A 22,978-nucleotide genomic window follows, 5' to 3' on the forward strand; every position below is an offset into this window, starting at 1 on the left:
GCATACATGTTAAATCTTTATAATTTGTTTATATCAAGTTGGAATTGTTTTACGGTATAAATAAATAATTGAGGTTAAGATGACACACATATTTGTCTCACCAACTATTAGAGCAATTTTTTGCTGTACTTAATGTGATGTTTTTACTGCCTTTATTTTGCCGTAATTGGTGTGAAACTGAAGCATATTTCTTTAGCTTTACAACACTTTACCATTGGAGCTGAATCTGAAATGTAAACCAAAGTAACTTGTAACTAATGGAGCAACCACCGTAAAAAGTAAATCGGTACAAGTGCCCCTTCTGGACCGGAGCTTTGTCTGGTTTTCAACAGCAAAATTTGACTGCTAGGCCTAGGCGGCAACCCAAGACGAAATTTGGGGTCATTGATTCTTGGAATTCTTGGCAGCTTCTGATTACCAGGTAGAGTGGGGACCTTATCTGTAATTTTGATATTTTTATTTTATTTTATTTTTGCTGTATTTTGCCCTTTACAGCCTGTAGCCATGCTTTCTCGTCCCCAAATTATTTGCTCTTTGTTTGCTTCTGCACCGCAGCATTTGCAATACGTCCATCTCTGCTCCCTACTGCTGCTGCTGCAACATTGCTCAGGTACCCATTTTAGTAGAGTTTTTGTCTCTTTGGTTCTACAAAAATTCATATTATATAATGACGAAATAATATCAAATCTTTTTATGTAGGGGTTTAATAGTATTTGTGTTACAATATTGGCCAAGGCAATGTTAATATTGTAAAGGGTTTAGGGCATTTGGTAGCGGGTTCAATCAGACCCCACATGAACCTATCAATACCTTGAGTGCGTACACTTTTGAGACCCCTTTTGATGGGGGAAAAAGAAAGTCGAGGATCGTGCATCTGTTTAGCCTTGATTCTAGTGAATCATTTTCTATAAAAGAGAAAAGAAAAGGTGGGGAAAGAAAAGATTAGGATTTTGTTTGACAAGAAAGATAAAAGAGTGAAAAGAACAAAAGAGATCTTGGGCAAGATGGGATTACAAAGCTACATCAACTACATATTCTATGCTTTAAGGGAAAAAGTACAAGCACCTAATGGTTAAACGATTATAGAGATTCCCACCTTTACATGTGACAATTATTAATTGGTGAACACGTCTTAATTTGTAGTATCTTTAGTATTTTCAGTACAAGTATTGACATATAAACTTGCTCATTAGTTAGTTTCTAAAAGAGAAGAAGTTAAATAAATAAAAAAATAAAAAAAAAGGAGGGAACTTTCTAATTCATCGCACGTCGCTTCAAAAGACAGGTTTACGAAACCGATCGGGTTAGCTTAGTACTATTGAACTTTGTATTCCAACAAGTACAATGATATATACAAATAGTATCACACGAAGGATGTCTCGAGTATTGTATTCTCAAGGTGACACGTGTCAGTTGGCCGATGGAAGTGATATAGACTAAATAATTTTACATATATACTACGAAATTGACTATGAAATGAATAAATCTCGTCAAATATTGAATTTTATTTATTTTTAAATGAATAGCATACATTAATGCAAGTGGGTATGCTTAAACCATTCGGTTCGGTCCATTCAGCAACAATCTTTTGAAAGCCCAAATTGAAGTCCAAAGACAAATGGAATCAAATCTTATTAACTTACTTTTAGCTGGGCTAAGTTGTAAGCCTCAAATAGAACCGCGGAGTAAGCTGCTTTGTTCTCGAAAGAGTAGAGCTATTGGCACCCTTACATTATTCTTGTAAAACCTCACTTTATATAAAATTATAATTAAGGACAATTGAAATTAAACACATATAGATTTTTTTTTTCAGCAAATTACTTAATTCACAATCAATCCTTTTTTTTAAAAAAAAAATTCTATATGTTACTTTCTATCTAACTAAAATATTTTTATACTTAAAATTGCTTTGAAATTATAATTTGAAATATGTGTTATTTCAGCCAATGATTGAAACTAAAAAACTTATCACCCATATAATTTTTTAATTTGTGTGTAGAGTAATAATGAAATTGAAAATAATTAAAAAATAGCACAATAATACTTTGAGTTTTAACAATAAAACAAATTAAATGAAAATTGAGAACTTAGAAAAGTGTATCTAAAAAAAGGGGGCATTTTCAGAAATAAAATGAATATAACTAAAAAGAGAGTTTTATGAGGAGATCAGAGGGGTGTTAATAGTCCAACTCTTTTCGAAAACAAGATTCCAGAAACAACAAAATCTCTTCCTTTATTTGTCTGAAATATCATTTGCATTTTCACTGTTTTTTATTATTCCCAACTGTTTTTTATTTTTCCCAAAAAAACGATAGCCGAAATGCCACCGAAGGACATTCTCGCTTAGAGAAACTAAATATTAATTTGTTCAAATTTTACTTTTCAAAGAATTTTATAAACAATTTTACCAACACCTTGCAGAAATCAAGCTTTGTATTTAAAATGTTTTGGACCTTTTGTTTATGTCATCGATTTATTATTTATGGACATAAGGATCCGTTTAGAATTGTCTTCTAGAGACACAAAATTAATTTTGAAAATCCAAAAATTAAATTTGGTGCTTGGTAAATTTTTAAAAACATCATTTTCAGCAAAATCATTCAATCCACAATATATTTTGAAAATAGGTGGGGTCATTTGCATTTTAAAATTCAATTTAAACACTCGTTTACTTTTCACACTCAGTTAATACTTTCAAAAATCAATTTTTATTTGGAATACTCTTTCAAATTCCTATATTGTCTTCATTAATCATTTCTTTAATTACCTCGTTTCCTCTTTACACCCAATAAAATATTCATCATGACAAAAAAAAAAAAAATCTAATTTTCTTCCATTTTTATTAACTTCTATTTTCCCTTCATATTAAGGTTTGATATTTCTTTATTCTTCTCTTTAATGCGGCAATGTAATTTTGTTTTTCAAACCCATGAAAGCATGTGGATCAGATAGAGTGAAGATCAGAAAGCAAATTTCAAACAAATCTTATCCTTTGATTTCTTTCATTTTCTTATGTCGAAGTGGCACAACTTATTTAATCCATAAGTATTAAACAACATTTCGATGTTTACATTGATTCAATTTTTCATTGTTGATGTGGTTTATTGTAGATAAAATATAACGGTAAGATAAAAATTTATTAAGTAATATTTTCATTGTTGATGTGATTTAAGGTTAATTTAATAATATAAAAAAAATTAAAATATGAGTGCCCAAATTTAATTTTAGAGTACAAATAGCCTTACCATTTGAAAAGCAAGGATGACATAGTTTTTCAAAATTTGATTTTGAAAATTAGTTTTATATTCAATTCATATATATCCTCATATATATTATAAAAATTCAAAATTATCCTTATTCAATTCAGAAATAAAATTTTAAATTTAAAGAAATTATTATTATTACCAATTATAATGAGATAACAAAATAAAATTAAAATAATATTTATTTTAGTTATCAATTATTATATAACAATAAAATTTTTAAATATATTTGTTTATAAAAGAATAAATAGATTTTAATTCTATATTGGATCTGTTTCAGTCATTTGCATTCTTATAACAATTTAGCATTAAGATTTACTAAGTATATATGATTGCTTTTTAAATTCACAGTACTTTGGAAAATAAATTTTATCGAATATTTAACTTATTCGCTTCACAGCTAAGTATTTCTATAGTATAACTAATAATAATTTCAAAAACTACAACATTATTAAAATGGCATTACAACAGAACCATCTACAAGTTTCTATGTTTTTTTCCTCGATTGATTTTTTTCATAATTGGGGGGGGGGGGGGGGGGGGTAAGGTGAGTGAAGTGAAATACTAGAAATAATTGTAAGAGTCGTGGAGTCACTTGCCAATAAACTAACATTAGACAAATTTTTTTTTTTTTATGTTAAGTCAAATTGTCAAGCAAAGCCAGCTGAAAAATGTTGAAGTTAACAGGCAAACAAACAATTGACAAGCTGACTATCTATAATTTGGAAACCTATTAAATTTGAAGGAATCAATTTTTTTTTAAACCAAACTTAATAAACGTGATTTATAAGTGGAGCTTTAGCCAATTTAGATCTTCCCTGTCCCCAATTTAATCAGTTATGAAGATCCCTTACCATGTATTTGGAAAGCTTCAAGGATTGTGAGCTTTTAAGAAATTATGTATATTTTTCTTTTTATATTCACTTGTTTTCTAAGAAACTGAACAAATTGAACCGAACCCAGTGTTCGACTTTAGTTCTTCTGAAACAACTGGGTTCGGTTTGATTTGATTTGATTTTTTGGAAAATCAAACTGAACCCTTCTGCTAGTCCTAGTTTTATGATATTTCCCTCTGGCCTCTCATTTATGTTATTTATTTATTTATTTTAAAATTTTGACCCATACCAAACCAAAATTCTGCTTTTACCACTGAGCCTCTCTATTTTATCTTGTGAAGTATGTTGCTTTTATATTTTGGCTCATACCGAACCAAAATTCTGCTTCTGCCGTTGGCCTTTACATTTTCTCTCGTGATGTCTACCATTTTAATTTTATTTTATAAATTTCTTCGCTTCGAGGTTTAACATAAAAAAAAAAAAAAGAATTATCATTATTTTAAAGCAACTTCGGGGGTTTCCACTTTCCACCCAAGTGAAAGATAATTTCCAAAATTATGAGATTTTCATCATATCTCCGTTGAACTGCTTAAATCTTACTTACAAAATTACCATCAAATATTAGAAAAATCAATTTCACTCATCCATCTTATTGTTTTTTGTTTTTTTGTTTTTTGTGATGCTTAGAAGAGCCAGGCCATTGATTATATAAAGGCCAGAAGAGAAGTGGTAAGCATCTGAGCATTAACAGAAGAGAAAGACCTTCCCTCTTTCCCATTCATATTCAATGTGCTTGACAGCTGAAACAGGCCAAAAAAAAGCACGAGAATTAAAAGCATTTCTCCAGCCACAATCAAGATTTACTATTTTTAGGCACTGAAAATATGTGCATAGTGGACCCCGCTTGAAAATACCTCAGAGACTTTGTTGATAAAAATAGATGAATAGGTTGGGGAATTACGAAGGCCCATAATTGCTCTTTGGCACCCTCCCTATTCCCTAAAATTAAGGATACCTACCCTGTGTTTTTTACCAACGCGCTAAATATAGCAAATTAAAACTTCATCTTCTTCGCAACCTCATGTCCAAAATATTAATGAATTACTTGCCTTTTCATTTTGAAAGATACATACGTTTCATTGAATTCCAAGCCAAATTTATTTTATTTGCCTTTTGCCATTCAGGGCTATCAAGGATTGGGTTCCGTACAAAACATGAATGGTTGCCCATTCTCTCGTAGCAAGGCTGTTGATGCCCGCAAAATTAAAGTCTACAAGTCGTTTAGCATAACAAAATTTTCCTTTTTTAGTAAAAACTATTCCTTTCCAAATATGGGTGTTTGAAAGAATAAATATATATTGCTCCAAATGTAGTTGTTTTCAGTTCTTAGATTTCCCATGACATGCTCTGATCCAACCTAGCACACCATGTAATGGGCATTGGAATTTGGAAAAAAAATTTTTAGAACTTTTTTTTGTTTTTGGGTTAATTTCAATTAAATGGAGATAACTTTAATTAATTCATGAAAACTTTTATATGGTAGACATTAGATGCATATAGTCAAGAGAGTAGGTCTCTTGCATGAATAGTAATAAGTACATGTTATGACATGACTTTGGAATAGAATTAATAAGGCCTGATAATTAATAGCTGAACATCAAATATTGTTGTTAAACAACCCAAATCATTTAAGGAGAGAGTCAATGTTAACTCATATTTTAAAACAACAGAAGACTAAGATAAATATTAAAAAAAACAAGAAAATACACAGAAATGGCTGCCCTCTTGTCGTGGGGAACTCTCTCGGCCCTTGAATTTGTCCAAAATTTCCCCTTGCAGTTAGTTACAGACATGCCTATTTCAAAACATAGATCCTGTCCCTTTAATTTTTTTTATTATTATCATCATTTTTAAGTAAATTATTAACTCTCTGACTTCTATGGGGCGGAGTGGTCATAGCAGTTGCCCTATCAATAAAACATGCAAAAAAAATTGTGTAAGGCCATAATTTAGTCATAATAATAATAATTATCTTTGGGTATAAAATGTGAATTTATAAGGTTAGCTTATTGGCTGGCCAAATGCTCAATTTCATTAAGTCAACCAAAATAATATTTTGATAATGGGTTCCATCAATCGGATGCTTGTGTATAAAATATTTAAATTTTCAATGCAAAGAAAGGTGGAACATACATTGAACTTGTCTTGTTCGTGTTAATATTCAATCTTGATTATATTAACTATATACTAGATGGTTATTGTGAGTATTAAAAGATTATAAAATTTAATTAGAAAGTAAACCATTTTAAAAAAATGTACCAAGTTAAATTATACTGAATCAGATGTGATATCTAGCTCTATAATACTTATTGAAACCTATAATAACCAAAAGATAAAACAATAAAATTGTAAGTTGGTAATTAAGATTGGAACAAATGTTGATTTGTCAATCTGCATTTTATCATATTGAAAGGTACTATTTCTTTCTATATCTCTCCCTCTCTCTCTCTCTTATTTAAAAAAAAAAAAATTGGATGATTATGACAAATCTGACCAGCTTTATTGTTTATTATCAGGCAAACTCATGGAGCAAAGCACATTCACAGCCACGGCCTGTTAAATTGTGCCGAAGGGCTTAGAATGTGTTAGATTTACATAATATCAAACATGCATGCGCTTAATAAGCTTCACAATATGTTAATTTATTAAAACTTTTCTTTTGTTGGTTGCAATTATTAAGCAGACAAATGTACTTTCTGAATCTGTAATGTTCATAACGTGAGTGTCATTTCTTGGAAAATTTTTCATTAATTTTAACAGTTATTGCTATTTTAAGGACCAGTCACACAAGATTGGTAACCTAATTCTATTTTAGAAACCATATATCAAACATTAAAGTAGAAAAAAAAACCCTATTTATAGATATAAATGAGAAACGGGTGGCGGCATTCATCTATAAATATAGATTAAATTTGCTAAACTATACAATTATTTTACTAACTGAATCCACATTCATATTTGAATACATATATAACTTATAAACTCGGTCATTAATTCACAATTAAAGATGTAAAATCTGTTATTTGAATATGTAGAAGCAACGCTTGGTAGGTTGTATGATTGTATTTGCTAGTTTAATAGACAAATTAAACCAAATATTGACAAAAATGAGAGTCAATGACATACGTGTCATTTCAAAAGATGTTTAAAGTTTCGTCACACAAATTTTGATTAATTTAATAACATATGTTGAGTTAATTACGGGCACTCTTTTACATCAAGAATTAGGGTTTTACTTTTATTTGACATATTTTACTAATTAATTGTCATTTTCAAAGTTTGGAAATGTCGACTAAGCCAATGGAAATTAAGGAGTTGGTCGAAACCCTAGCTGCTTGAATGGCCATAAGGAGAGACTTGTGTGATCATATAATAATTAAAAGACGATTATAAATATATTTACTTTATGGATCTCTTTTGATACACCTAATCCAAATAATTTGTTTGTTTTCCAATAAATTTTGTACATTTAAAATTGTCCAAAGGGTTAAAGTTCAATTACTGCTGAAATTAATTCCTACTTGCGTATATTTTATAACCATTAGATGTTAACTATACTAATAAATAGAACAAGAAAAACTTCTTTGATTATGACAGTCCTTTAAACAAATAATATTACTAACCAACTGATGTTTATATTTCGTTCAATCTGTGTCGTTTAATTATCGTCTAAGTAAGTTATAAACTAAATTAATGCATCTAGTCAATGATATATAATACTGATATTTACATGGGACAAGAGTGAAACCTCCTGATATTTAACAAAATTAATATCGAAATTCCCTGATGTTTTAAAACATATCCACATCCTACTATCAACCTTTTTACTGATCTTACTATATTATACTTAGTAATTGGTTGATGTTTGGTATATGAATATCTTTAATTATTTAATTAATTGAATAATATAATTTCTTTACCCATAATTAATTAAAAAATTATGGAAAAATTTAAGGGAATTAATTGAAAAATTAAATGCAAAAAGAAAAATTATAAATATACACAACCACACACTATTTTTTGGAGAATAATAAGTTGACGGTATTTGAAACAATGAGTTGAGTGTGACTCTCTCTCTCTCTCTCTCTCAAATTATTATTCTCCAAAAAATAGTCCATATGCATGCACTAATTTTGCATTTAATTTTTTATCAATTCTGAAATTTTTAGAATTAATTAAAAAATTATGACAATTCCCCTACTTTTTCCCATAATTTTTCATTAGATTTTGAATTAATTGTGATTAGAAAAACTATTCAATTAATTAAATAATTAAAGATTTCATATGTCTAACATCAAACAATAGGGGAGTTTAGATGTGTTTTAAAACATAATTAAAGATATAAAGATATTTATTTTACCCCAAGGTAAAATGGTAAGATTGATGATAAAGTTAACATTCAAGGGGATTTAGATATTTTATAAAACATTTTGAGATTTCTATTAGTTTTGTCAAATAATAGGAGAGTTTCACTCTTTTTCCCTATTTACACGTACAATATAATAGATTAATTTAGATATTTTGTAAAACATTTTGAGATTTCTATTAGTTTTGTCAAATAATAGGAGAGTTTCACTCTTTTTCCCTATTTACACGTACAATATAATAGATTAAGATTGAAGGGTTGTTGTTCTTGCTGCTTAATTGCAATTATTTACTGAGACGATCACGCCTTCATCTTGCAATATTTCATATATATTAATGATCTAGCTAACAAAGTGAGGATAGTGGTATAATAAAAGATAACATAGAGAGTCAAATAATCATATGGTAGGTGAGGAAATTAAAAAAAAAAAAAATCAAACATGCATATTTTGCCTATGTATTTGAAGTAATATGGTTAAGTCTTCTCTCAAGATATGAACTTTGTATACATATGGAGAAAGGGTAATGATTAATTTCAAGCTTCATTATGGATTTCTATTACATTATTACACATATAAGTATGTTTTGGGCAAGCAGTTAGCTTTTCACATGAAATAATTTTCATGCAAAAGAGGTGTACATAGTGACACATCATAAAGTAAGCACGTTCTATCTCAATTGTCGTCAATTTTTTCCGGCAATTTTTGGACACACACCTCATTTGCTTATACGATAAAAATACATCCCTTAATTCACAACAAAATGAAAATTTTCACATCGTTCTTCGTTTTTATGTATACGTATATATACACATACTTGCAAACACACAAGAGATTCCCATTGAAGAACAAACCGTACGCCGCCCCATCACTTGCATTCAATTATGATCATGTTCATGTCTCTCTTAATTGGAATCCATGAAGATTTTTTTGGGGTTGCATGTCTTTTTGGTGAGTCAAACCAAAAACAATCAAATGATACGAGGCTCTTTCATTATCTTCATGACTCAAACATATGTTAATTAATTACCTTAATTATTTTTGTACAGCCTTAATTCAATTAGTCAACTTCAATTATTTTTGTACAACCCTTAATTTAGTTAGGCCTTTTTTCTTGAAAAATAAAAAGAATATTACAAGAATACAAACCAAATCTCTTATATTGACTCTAGTGTCAGTGAAAAACAACAAATGATAAATTAAATCGGTAACAAATGTGATTGCACTATGTATATCAAGAATTGCAATGAGCTTATTTAGCTAAATATTTAACACATGCATTACAATATTTAATATTCTAACTCATGTAGATGGTCTGCCTTCATATAGATTCAGTTGATGTCAGTTTGTTGTGTATTTTGTTGGTTTAGCATGCCTTTTTTGTTGAGCATATTATCTTTATTAAGATACCTTGTTATTATTAATTTGTTCTTGAGGGGTAAGGTTCATTGCATCGTCCCCCTTAATTAGATGTCTTTTTTTTTTAATTTTTCAATAAAACTTTCATCCAACCATCGAGATTCACTAAATAAAAAATACTCCAAATCATGTGACACTAATAAATAAAATCTTGTCATATATTAAGTAAAGATTGGCTTTATTATTTCATTATTTATGAAATAATTACTATTATGTACATTAGGGGTGGGCAGAACCAAACCGAACTTGAAAAAGATCAAGTTCGGTTTTTTTTTTCCGATTCAATGATTTATAAGTTAAAAAACCAGACCGGTTAATCACGAAACCGAACCAAATGGTTTGATTTGGTTTTCAGATCAAAGTTGCAAAACTGGTACCGAGCTTAATTTAATGGCATTTTTATAATTTTTTAGATAACACACGCACACACACATGCGCGCTCGCACACACACATGCGCGCTCGCACACACATTACACATATAGTTGCAGCTGCTACCTATTGAATCGCAAGACCAAAAACTTGAACGCTAACCCTAGGTTGAAAACCAATGCGGCTGCCGAATCCTAAGACATTTGCTATTGAATCTTTACTGTCGTGGTGCCGCTGTCTATAACACGACCTTTGCTTCACTAATTGCTGCTACCTGCCGATAATGAAAGATGATCACGGCTTCCAGCCATCAATGTTTCCTTTTATTTTGACATCCATCTCACTGTCTCCACTCTTCAGTCCATTGCTGCTGCCACTGTAGCTTCCTTTAGTCGCTTTCAATTTGCTACCACTGAGGCACATATTGTCATGATCCAACCCAGATCTGACAATATATTGTCTGCTTTGGGTCTTAACAAGGCTTGCACGGTTCTGTTTCTGGAGCGCCCATACATCCCAAAAAGCTTCTTGTCAATTAAGGTGTGGATCACCCCTTATAAACTCAAAATCTCTCTCGTGCTTTGCCGATGTGAGATTCGCCTAGAGTGTTACACATATTGCAAGAAGCGATTTTAGTCAGCCATGTAATTTGCTCTATTTTTTAATTTCATGTTATTTATTACAAAAACATAATTTTATTATCATGTATTAATAATATTTTATTTAAGAAGATAAGAAAACTCTCATTTGTTTTAACTTTTTTTTATTAAAAGAAAATTAAGAATATAGTCTAGGAAAAGTAATAAGGTGAATCTTTCTTTTGTTACAAAAAATAAGATGAGAAAACTTCCTGTTAAGAAAGACCATAATCGAACCAATACTCATCCGACTGAACCTATTAATTTTGGTTAGAAATTTATTTTTCTTAAATTCAATTGTTTTTTTTTTTTTTGAATTCCCAAACTGAACCAAACTGAAATTGTTAGTTTATTCCAAAATCGAGTAGGCCCGAACCGGTGCCCCCTAACCTACATATATCTAAAAATCAATAAATGGCACATAAAAAACCATGTCAATACTCATAAAAACTGTGCACCTCAACTTTATATTTTCAACACAAGTCTTTCGACGTAATACAACTTATATCAAGTATTGACCTCAAGCGATGTGACATTCGTTATTGTATTCGACCGTCTAAGTAAGTAAGGCCACATCATTTTGGAAGCATAAACTTATGTAAGAAAATATTTGGGATATGTGATGCTTTGTTACTCTCATGTTGAATATATAATGTCAAAATAATGACATATACTATACATCTCTTCCCAAATAGTATTCTTAATTTTCATTTCAAATTATTTGTAACACTCTACGCGCTCCTTGGAGAAACAATTAGGTCATCAAATCATCAAAACTAGCATGTTAATAAGTGATTGATTTTTGCATCGCCTCATAATTATATAATAGCAAAATCTAAGTTCTAACCTTTAAAAATTAATCACTTTAATTAATCAGTGCATTTTAATTGATTTATTCACAGAAAAGATTACCAGGAATTTTAAAGTAGGAGTGCTCAAACGAAATTAAAAAAAAATAAAAAAATAAAACGATATCCATTTTTCATTTATTTTCTCCTTCGCAGTTAGCAGGCAGTCCTTGTTTTCGGAGTGGTTGGATAATAAGCGACTTAAAAATCGCGGGAAAGGTGGGGGCCGGTCCTGGTGGGCCCCTACACTGACTATGACTTTCATTTCCTCCGATCCGGTGGGCCCCCACAGTAACTAAAATAAACCATAGAAAACCTCATAGCAGCGGTCTGATTCTCCTCCTGAGTGTGATCGAGGGGCGGTGGGCCCCACTTTCCCAACGCCCCACCCCGTAGGGGCGAAGATCAGAATTGGAACTCTAAAACCTGACACATGTCCCACGGTCAACGGTCCTACCTGCATTCTCTTGTTGACAGCTGCTTCCCGAATCATTATTTTTATTGATTTTTACTTTTATATTTTTTATTTGTTTTTCTTTTGGTAGAATTTTTTTACATGACAATTCTGCCCCTTCATACACAATAAAGATTCGGTAACGGCTGTTAAAGAATTGAAATACCACACTGTGCATTATACCAGCGCTTTAGATTTGAATTTGGTTTCGCATCCTTTTAATTATAAAAAATTTTAATCTGAAAAATCACCTTTTACGGGTATAAATTTAGCACATGATAATATTAATATCAATGATCCTCCATTTGGGGTAATTTTTTTTGGGTCCTGATATGTAATTACTAAAAGTGGAACTGAATGCAAATATATATTAAAGTGATCCCTTTTTTCTTTGAAGAAAATGAAATAATCAAGAATGTATGATACATATTTTATGGTTACTAGTAGCATTTATCTAGAATGAGTCTTCATAAATTTTTACAAAGCATATGTGGATATATATTGGTGAAAATTATATTAAGGAGTAAGTAATGGCAGAGCCACAAAGAGACTTGATGATTAGCTGTCTGTGTAAGTCTTAATTTTTTCATAAAATACAAGAATTTCATTTGCTCCTAATAAAATTTTTGGTTTGCCCCCTTCAAATTTAAATAATATATAAAATATAGACTTAAAATTAATTTATCATCATTAAAATCACATTGAATAAGAAGTTTAAATCTAAAATTATTTTAGGAAATTAAATTCCCTCCCTATTTTGAATTTTGGCTATGTCGCTAGGAATAAGGCTACTATGTGTCCTCCTCAAGTATATTCTGATTTTTACTGATTATGTTGATTAGTTTGTTAGGAGTGCTTAGTTGAGTTACTAGGATTAGTTATACTGTCAGTAGTTTATTAGTTCAAGTTGCTTAGCATAAAGAATTTGTAAGCTCGTCCTCAGAGTGTGTGGATCAGTCCATATCTTTGTATAAATACAAGTGTAAGAACATATCCAAAAGGCTCTATTAATTTTAGTTTTTAAATTTTTATTTGCTTACCTATGTGGTAAAAAGGAGAGTGAAAAAATATGTTATTTTTCAAAAAACTCTTCAAATAGAAATAAATTAATAGTACTTTAATCAAATAAATATTTATAAATGGTAATTAAAACACTTTCCTTTCTCTCTCCAATAAAAAGCAATAAAATATGGATTGAAGAGCGAGAAAGCAACTCTACAAAATTAAAAGGAGAAAATTATTCATTATTTAAAGAATCTTAATTGGAATTTTTTTTTTGGAGTCTTAAATGTTGACGTGACTCTTCAAATAAGTAATAAAATCTTATTTGAAGAGTTTTTTTTGGTGATGCTCTAATCAACAGATGTGATACAAAATAGCTCTACTCTTCTCTCTGTTTCCTGCATTTTCTTAGCTTCCAAATGTTTGCTACAATTTTAGCTATGCAGCATATTCTAATTTTTTCTATCATTTTCTTAGGCCAGTGAGTTTGAGAAGGATTGAAATAACGTTTGATGATATTGATAAACATTGTATTAATAAGTATTGTTGATCTCATTTCGTTTTTATGTGTAAACAATATAGGTATATTTGTTCGATCTATTGACTTTCTAATTAGGTGTACCTAATCTCACTATTTAGGGTAAGGGATTAAAACTTTAGTAATGAAAAAGATAGAACTTCATTGTGAGGAGTCTTATTATTATCTTCAAGGAGAAATTTAGAATCAATTAGTGAGAATAACTTTAAAAACTAATTAAGAAAGAAAAAAAGCTAGAACTCTAATGGGGGCAATTAATATTTTGAGTGTATATATATATATATATATAGCCTTAGGACGAAGCCGCCTCACCATTCACCAGTCTTACTACGTGTTAAGTTTGCATGGACGAAATTGTCAACAGTGAGTTGTAAAAAGGGGCAAAATCGTCATTAAGACTTAATACTAATAGGAAGCTCGGACAAGGAAGCTCTAAAATTCTGAAGTGGTTTTTCTTTCCATCGATACAGAACAGCGGTTTCTTTGAAGATGATATCTAGAGACCGCTTTATCTGAAAAATTTGAAAAACAATAAAATTTATTATTTTTATTAATATTATTTACTGAGAGAGCCTGAAAATGGGTGTGTGTACACATATAAAGTCAGTTAGAGTCTAATTGCTAATAAAAAGGTTTGTCTTTTGCTTCTTTTGCATTCAATATTATTCCTCCAAATTCATTTCTTCTTCTTCTTCGATCTCTATCTCCCTTTTCGATCGTAACCGACTCATTTCTTTTTTTCTATTTCTTTTTTTAATTCCACTTATGATCTCGAAAAGAGTAAAAAAGGGAGCGGTCTTTATGTTGTATTTTTAATGGGGTTATTGTTAGTCTTCAAGAACAAGAAATAACAAAGCTTTGCTGTGTGTTGGAGGAGCTAGCTAGCAGATTCTTTCATATGGCTACTTCTACTAGTAACAAAGTCACCAATAATCAACTTCATCATCAACAACATATCCAACAACAGCATCAACAGATACAAGTACAAGACCATCATCATCATCATCATCAGAATAATCAGAACCAGAATCAGAATCAGATAGCCTTTGGAATGATGCAACAGTCACCCTCCATCCCTGGTGGAAACTACATGTAATTTGATTTAAATATCAAAGCTAAAGCATATGAAATTAATATGTATAGCTAGCTCGCTCGCTCTACTCTCTCTTTTTTATTTATTATATGTGTTTAATTTGGGGTGTGTATATGTATGTGAGGATCCAATAGTAAAGATAGTGGAGGAGGAGCTTATGATTTGGGAGAATTAGATCAAGCACTTTTTCTCTATCTTGATGGACAAGACCCTTCCACTGTTCATAATCACCAAGACCAACGGCGTGAGTACATACCTATTCTTCTCTCTCTCTCTCTTTCTCTCTTAAGATCCTTCAAAAATTTTCTGTTGGGGAAGATTCTTTTTGAGAAAAAGGGTTGTTGTTTGGGTCACAGGAAAATCATGTTCAAACAGATTGAAAATCTTTCATGACAGTACTTTCTTTGACCGGATCCTCTCTTAATTTGCAGCACAAAACGAAAGTTGATTTTTTGTTTTTTTTTTTGTTTTTATTGATTTGATGCTTTTACAAACAAACCCAAATGAACTCTACATGTGTACTGAAAAGAGTACGAATAGGCTTTGCCTTTTTCAGCTTTTTCTTTCCCCTTTTTTTTTTCTTTGATATGGCAGCAGAGAGAGAGCTGCAAATGCATGACAGTTCCTACAATTTCTCCCTTGCTTTAATTTGTCTCCTCTGCTTTTTAATCATTAATACTTTTCTTGCAAAGGAATATTATTCTTATTAATGATTATTGTTAAAATTTTGCCAGCAGAGAGTTCAGGAATGAGGCCTCCAACTTTGAACATTTTTCCATCTCAGCCTATGCACGTAGAGCCTTCATCAACCAATAATCACAAGGTATTGTCATTACTGTTAATTACAAAACCGTTATTAACTTAACACTTACTCGTTCTTTGCTTTAGTTTCTTTATCGTGTTTAGTTTAGTTTAGTTTTAATATAATTTTCATTACTTTTAATTGTTTAATTTGTTTTGGATTTGGTAGGCTGCTACAGCTTTGGTTTCTTCCACAACAAATAATAGTTCTAAGAGACCATCTGAGCCGTCCATGGAGTTGGCCAACGCTCGAAATAATGCTCCTTCATCCGGGCCTGAAACGGCTAAAGCAATCAAGGTAGCTAGAGGATTAGGACTTGAACATAGTAACAAATTGTTTTAATATATGATCAAGAATAAGAGTTGGTACCTGCTAGCTAGCTTTACTTTCAACTGAGATTCTTTGTTTTAAAAATTGTTATTATTCCTTTTTTTAACAATTATTTTAATTTTCTTGTCATTGCAGCGTGAAGGAAACCGCAAAGGTCCAACATCAAGTAATTCAGAACATGAAGGACCAAAAACACCAGACCCTAAGGTGATATCTTTGCTTCTTTTGGTCTATACTTTCTATAAACATTACAAACAAAATAAAGATTAAAATTCCATAAAAGAATGTTCAATTTTTGTGATGATTGTTATTATTTTTAAGCAGACACTGAGAAGACTTGCTCAGAATAGAGAGGCAGCAAGGAAAAGCAGGCTCAGAAAAAAGGTCAGTCCATGGAGTTAGTCTCTTCATCTATACTTTCCTCCTTTAATTCAAACAACAGCTTACATGTTTACATCTAATCATTTTATTTCATGGGGGTTCCATTTTTTTTTTCCCCGTTTTATATTTTTCATATCACAGGCTTATGTCCAACAGCTGGAATCAAGTAGGATCAAACTTACCCAACTCGAACAAGAACTACAAAGAGCGAGAACTCAAGTGAGATTCAGTAATTTTGGCAACTTCATTCCAATCAAATAACATTTTATTCTAAATGAGTACTTTTTTTTTACCTTTTCCTTTTTAGGGCATGTTTTTTGGGGGGATTTTAGGAGGGGAGCAAGGCCTTCCAGTGGGCATCAGCAATATTAGCTCAGGTTAATTACTATTTTTTTTTCCAAATTTAGTCTATTTTCATTTAAAAGCGCAACCCATTTCTTATTTTTTGTTTTCTTGTTTCTTTGTTATGTAGAAGCGGCGGTGTTTGACATGGAGTATGCAAGATGGCTCGAGGTGCATCACCGTCTAATGTGTGAGCTTAGAGCTGCAGTACAAGAACATTTACCGGAAAACGAGCTCCGGCTTTATGTAGACAACTGCTTAGCACACTATGATGAGATAATGAACCTCAAAGGCATGGTGGCCAAGACGGATGTGTTTCATCTTGTTTCCGGCTTGTGGAAGTCTCCGGCCGAACGTTGCTTCTTGTGGTTGGGTGGATTCCGGCCATCTGAGCTCATCAAGGTACACATATTAGTTCCAATCATGCACTGATTTTGATATTTTTTCTTTTAAATATAATACACACAATATGCTTTGTCACATTAACATGCAAATTGCAAATACTAAATGCAACAAGAAAATGACAAAATACATGGCCAAATATTAACCGCACTAAGCCTGAATTAGGGTTGGCTGGCTAACTAATTCATACATACATAACTTAATGAGATATATTATTGCATGATAAGTAGAAAAATCCCAAAAACAAAAAATGATAACAAATCCATATCATGAGATACTGCATGGGGCAATTTGTCGGTGGATGATCAATTGTAAAACGAAATGATCATGATATCAATAAATGACGAAAGGTATATCATGAAGGGGTTTCTAATAAAGGGTAGGGTTAGGTGTTATTCTAATAAAGCCATGTCTGGTACTGCAATTTTTGTTGAAAGTGAAAGCTGAGAAAGAGAAAGGAGAGAATTGCATGCACGGTTCTATTCTTATTCTCCTTTTTTATGCCAGCTAAAGAGATCTTGTTTCCATGCATCTTCATCTTTTCCTTTGGTTTTTAGCAAATAAAAGAATCATGAGATCCTTCTGTAAGTAACTTGTAGCACTAAATATATAAATCATAATGACATTGAGGTCTGTGTAAATAACGTTTGATTCAGGTTATATTGAGCCAAATAGAGCCATTAACGGAGCAACAGATATTAGGCATATGTGGGCTGCAACAATCTACTCAGGAAGCTGAAGATGCTCTCTCTCAAGGGCTTGAAGCTCTGAACCAATCAATCTTAGACACCATAGCTTCTGACTCACTCAGCTGCCCTCCTAACATGGCTAATTACATGGGCCAAATGGCCGTTGCCATGAACAAGCTCTCCACTCTCGAAGGTTTTGTTAGGCAGGTACGAATAATTTGTGATTGCTAATCTATATATCTTTTAGTGGGCTCCACTTGCATAAATGTGGGGTATGCGGGACCATAGAATCTGGTCCCGACCTGCTGGGTTTGGAAAACCTAACCTAACCCAATTTATGAAACTACTACATGTCTCAGTCTTACAATCATGTGGTGGCAGCTGGTTGTTGCATTGCATAATTTTTTGCAGTTGCATGGCATCTTTATTAGTTATTACATTATACGATATATAACTTCTGCCATTCACGAGTTGTTGGCTTATAGTACTGTTGATAGCAACCTCATATAAATTTTTTGCACTTTCTAACAAAACTATATGGGCCTTTCTTTGCCCATCACAGCCGAAAAAAGGAAGACTAACACCCACGTGCCTCTTCATGCTTTAAAAATTTAGTTTCTTTTCTTTATATATCTTCATATGCATTGAATATCTTCTCCTAAAAGAAATTGAAGGATGTTACTTGGTCTGGTCATCAATATGAGTGTGTTTTGGTCATATTTACACTTGAGTTTTAATGCAAGTGAATAATTGATCAATTTTTGGAACACTAAATATCTAGAGCTAATAGATTGAGCTTAATTAAGACCAAATAATTAAGCTGATAATGCTCTATGAATATGAACTCGTGCACATGGCACTGCATAATTGTATGATGTCATGGTCCTACCCATTTGACTTAAGATACCATATAGTCCATGATCCCACCATAATTTTCTTTTTAACTGTTCATGTAGGATAAGCATATATCCAAATACTTGAAAACACACAGAGAGAGATGGGATCATTATTAAGTAAGCACAATACAAATGCAAACAAAAAGCATAGAAAGTGAATAAGGCTTTAGTCACTTGAATATTAATGTTTAGCTACTTTGGGGTTTAGGGTGGAGGGTCCAAAGAGTGGAATGCTCGGCTTGACCTAAAGAAAATTCTATGTCCCACATAGAGAAATTGATTAGAGTTTGAACAGATTTGATATAGAAACATTGACATTGAGGATTATATACGTGGAATTCATCAAATCAAGATGAATTGATCGAATCAAAGCTTAGCGAAGTCATTGTCGTCATCTTTGTTTTTAGTACCAAAGCAACATTACTATCATATGTTGACCACTTTCAGGCTGACTAATGGTGCTTATTAATCAATTTTTTTTTTGGTTTTGTTATATCTATATTATTGAACTAGATCATATATATTCTAAGACGAATTAGCACATTTCCTAGTTAGAATTTAATTTAATTTGATGCTATATGCAGTTTTTTTTTTCCCTTTCCTTTTCAAGCCTGCTTCAGACGAAAGCCACAATCATTTACTAAGCAAACTCTTGCATATTTTCCTTCACCCATTTGACAATTAAAACCTCCTACCCTAAAGTCATGAACTGATACATTTTTGTAAACACAATCTACCAAATTTATGCTTAATTAGTCTTTCTCTTAAAGTCAATTATATACTAACGCATTTCTTCTTTATTCTGAAAAATAAAAAAATAAAATAAAATACAAAATTGAAACTTACAGGCAGATAATCTGAGGCACCAAACCATCCACCGGCTGAATCAAATCCTGACAACTCGTCAAGCGGCGAGGTGTTTGCTGGCGATAGCCGAGTACTTCCATCGTCTCCGAGCTCTTAGTTCTCTCTGGATGGCTCGCCCTCGACAGGAATGATGATAATAGAAAACAAGACCCTAGTCAGTCGTCATCATCACTAGTTAGCTAGAAGGTTTAATTATATAATGCTTTCACTTAATTATTAAGTCTCTTAATTAATCATATACGATCATCATTGCCAGCATGTTATTTTGGAATCCCTTTCACTTGATGTATAGATCATAGACAAATGATGAGTAGATTAAATTTTAAAAGCAGCATTAATGTCTACTTATTCCTTCAATTCCCTCTCTCTCTCTATCTATCTATATATATATATATAAGCAATAATTGCTTTTGCATGAAGAGAGAGGCTCAGAGAAGGAAGAAGGAGGAGGATTGAATTTTGGCTTGAGTTGGTATGGACTATGGACAGAGTAAGACAAAAGTGCTTTTGGTTGTGTAGAGAGAAAGAAGAAGCCGAGTGTTGATATACAAAAGCGCTTCTCGTCTAGGTGTTGGAGTGTGGTAGCTGCATGCATGCCTTTTTCTTTCTTTTCTATATATATATATTTTTTTGATAACGACCATTTTATACGAGAGGTGCGGACAAAATTGCTTTTGCATTTACGATTTTAGCCGTTTTTGCTTGGAATAACACGGAATATTTTAATCCATTTTATTGTCATTAAAATTGCTAAGTTTTAATGGGTTGATCTATTTACAACCCCACCTAATCGCAGGGATGACAAAAAAAATCGGGTCGCCTCGGCCCATTTTTACGAATTTTGGTTCGAACCTTCCATATTATAATTGTCATTAAAATTGCTAAATTTGAATAAGGGCTTAAGGGAAAAAAAAAACCTGGGTTAGGCCTAAGTCCTATATTTAAAAAAAATAAAAATTATAAATAAAAATAATAAATTTAAAATTAAAAAATAATGGAAAAAACTTAAATTCCTAATTTATATATTAATAATGAATTAAAAAACTTAAAATTATAATACAAAACTCTCTTTTAAATGTTAATCAATTAAGAGAGTGCTTGAATTAGAGAATGTAGAAACAAAAAATTAAATATCTAAACTTTTATTTGCTTCATTTTCTTTATTTATTATTTTATTTTGAAATATTTATTTTCTTTAATTCATTGTTAATTATACGAACTTGATTATTATTAACTCATTTCAAGTTTACAATAATTTAAAAAAAAATTTAAAAAGTAAAAGCCCAAGCCAGCCCAAGCTCGCAGTGGGCTCGGCCTAAGCCCAACCCTTATACTTCTACTCTAATGGGCTTGTTTGAGCTTGAAAAAGCCTCGGCACAAGCCCTTAATTTGCCAATCTTACTCGATAGGATTAGACTTGACATATGTATTGCCAAGTCTAATCCTATCGAGTAGGGTTGGCATATATATTGTCACGCTAATGTCGAATTAACTTTTGTTAAGTCTTTAATTTAAAGAACTATAATTTATTTTTATTTTACTTTAATAAATATTAACCAATTTTAAATATGGAGTGAGCTTCACTCATATGAACCTAAAATTTAATCTACAAACCTATTATTATTATTATTATTTCTTTAAAAAGCCCAAAGTTTCATGTTTCTAAAGTGAACTCAAGCCAATATATTACCTTTTTTAATGGCTCGTGGTGTTTAAGGTATGAATGAGCTTAAAGGAGATTCAAACTCTGAAAAAAATCTTAGAACAATTTAGTACTTTTTTTAAAAATTTAAATGGGTTTGAATTTTTTTAAAGTATGAATGAGTCTGAATACTAATATCTAAATGATATTTTTTTATATGTATGAATATAAATGGTATCTTGTTTGTTTTTATAAATAAAAGATATCTTAAATGTGGTTATTTGACTTTTAATATCCTTTCAAATCAAAACAAAAAAAGGAATTAGATTTTATAGTTTAAGAAATAAATATATTTGATATAGATATTTTTGAAATAAATAACATTTTTTCGTTTTGATAAAAGTCACAAAAGTTTAATATTTCTTTTTGGATGTAAATTTTAAAAAATTAGATACAAGTCACAAAAACAAATAAACAAATTGTAGAAAATGTTTAAAATTAATAAAATTTAGATTTCAGTTATTTAACAAAGAACTCTTAAGTCCACTTAGGATGCTTTAGACCAAGGAGAGATATCCTTTATAATACAGGGCTAATGGAGAATAAAACTCTAAAAGGCAAAACCCACGATCACCTACCCTAAGAGCTTGTTTGGAAATGCTGTAACTTTTCAAAATAATTATTGTTAAGTGTGCTATAAAAATAATCAGTTTTGAAGAGAATTATCTAAATATTTGGTAAAATTTATTTTAGAGGTGATGTGGGTTTTCAAAGTAGTCATATGTATTTGATAAATCTTACTATTAGACTATTCTAAGAATATAAATGACTGAAATAGACATAATATTATATAAAATTTATTTACATATTTATAAAAATGTATATAAAATATTTTTATTTGTATATATAATAATTGATAACTAAAATAAATAGTTTTATATTCTTAATTTGATTTTTGTCTTGTTGTGTTGATATAATTGGCAATAATATAATCTCTTTAAAATGAATGATTTTTCCTAATTAATAAGGAAAATTTTAGATTTTTTACAATATGTGTGAAAATAAGTAAGGAATTGTATTAAGTTTAAAGCTGATTCTCAAAATCAGATTTTGAAATGTTAGTCATTTCCTACTTTTCAGAATATGTTGTAGAATTGGGTGATTTTATCAAAAATATTTTTTTTAAAAAAAAATTATCGAAGTCACTTTTGAACCTCTCAAAAGCAATCATATAAGAGCTCTAAATGAGACATTGTCGTTTGGGTTTTCTTTTTGAAATTAACTTTAGTTTTAACTATATCAAAATTTTCTAGACTCTTCTTTAATATAAAGAAATATCTAAAGGTTAAGTTGTTTTCAAAAACCTATTTTAACTTGAAATCATTTTTTTTTAATGCAACATGTTTTATTTAGAATACAATCTCTATTTTCGGGCATGAAATAGAAGATTTCATGGATTTTCTTTCTCGGCTTCTACCTAAAAGGGGAAGAAAATAGGTATTTTTGAAGGTAAGTATCTTCGTAAATCCACTGAGTTTCGGATAATTCATCACACCAGCAAACAAAAGGGCGCATTCCTACGCTGTTAAATGTTAGCATCCATTGCCGTCCATAACATCGGCCGACAGGCAATTAGAGCATTCACAGGCCTTCTAGTAGTATCCTCTTGACTCTTGATGCAAAATGAAAAGACCAAAAAGTATTGAAATTCTAAACTTACTGCAAACCTTGTGATCCCAAGA

The 22,978-nt window shown here is 30.9% G+C and overlaps 1 protein-coding gene across 3 annotated transcripts; it reads left to right on the forward strand.

Annotated features, from left to right (window-relative positions):
• The first annotated feature begins 14,301 nt into the window (after nt 1–14,301).
• LOC18044840 (bZIP transcription factor TGA10) lies at nt 14,302–19,925 on the forward strand. Of its 3 annotated transcripts, XM_024186855.1 has the most exons (12): nt 14,303–14,424; nt 14,572–14,884; nt 15,020–15,129; nt 15,620–15,708; nt 15,856–15,984; nt 16,153–16,224; nt 16,342–16,401; nt 16,540–16,617; nt 16,706–16,775; nt 16,871–17,142; nt 17,799–18,038; nt 19,576–19,925. In XM_024186855.1, the coding sequence occupies exons 2-12, from the start codon at nt 14,691–14,693 to the stop codon at nt 19,723–19,725; spliced, it is 1,464 nt and encodes a 487-aa protein (XP_024042623.1). In that variant the 5' UTR covers nt 14,303–14,424; nt 14,572–14,690; the 3' UTR covers nt 19,726–19,925. The 3 variants fall into 3 exon arrangements, with proteins under 3 accessions (XP_006437046.1, XP_024042623.1, XP_024042622.1); XM_006436983.2 differs by having other exon boundaries at nt 14,302–14,884; nt 15,623–15,708; XM_024186854.1 differs by having other exon boundaries at nt 14,303–14,884.
• The last annotated feature ends 3,053 nt before the right edge of the window (nt 19,926–22,978 follow it).

Source organism: Citrus clementina, unplaced genomic scaffold (genome assembly GCF_000493195.1).
Source record: "Citrus clementina cultivar Clemenules unplaced genomic scaffold, Citrus_clementina_v1.0 scaffold_4, whole genome shotgun sequence".
Lineage (NCBI taxonomy): Eukaryota > Viridiplantae > Streptophyta > Magnoliopsida > Sapindales > Rutaceae > Citrus > Citrus x clementina.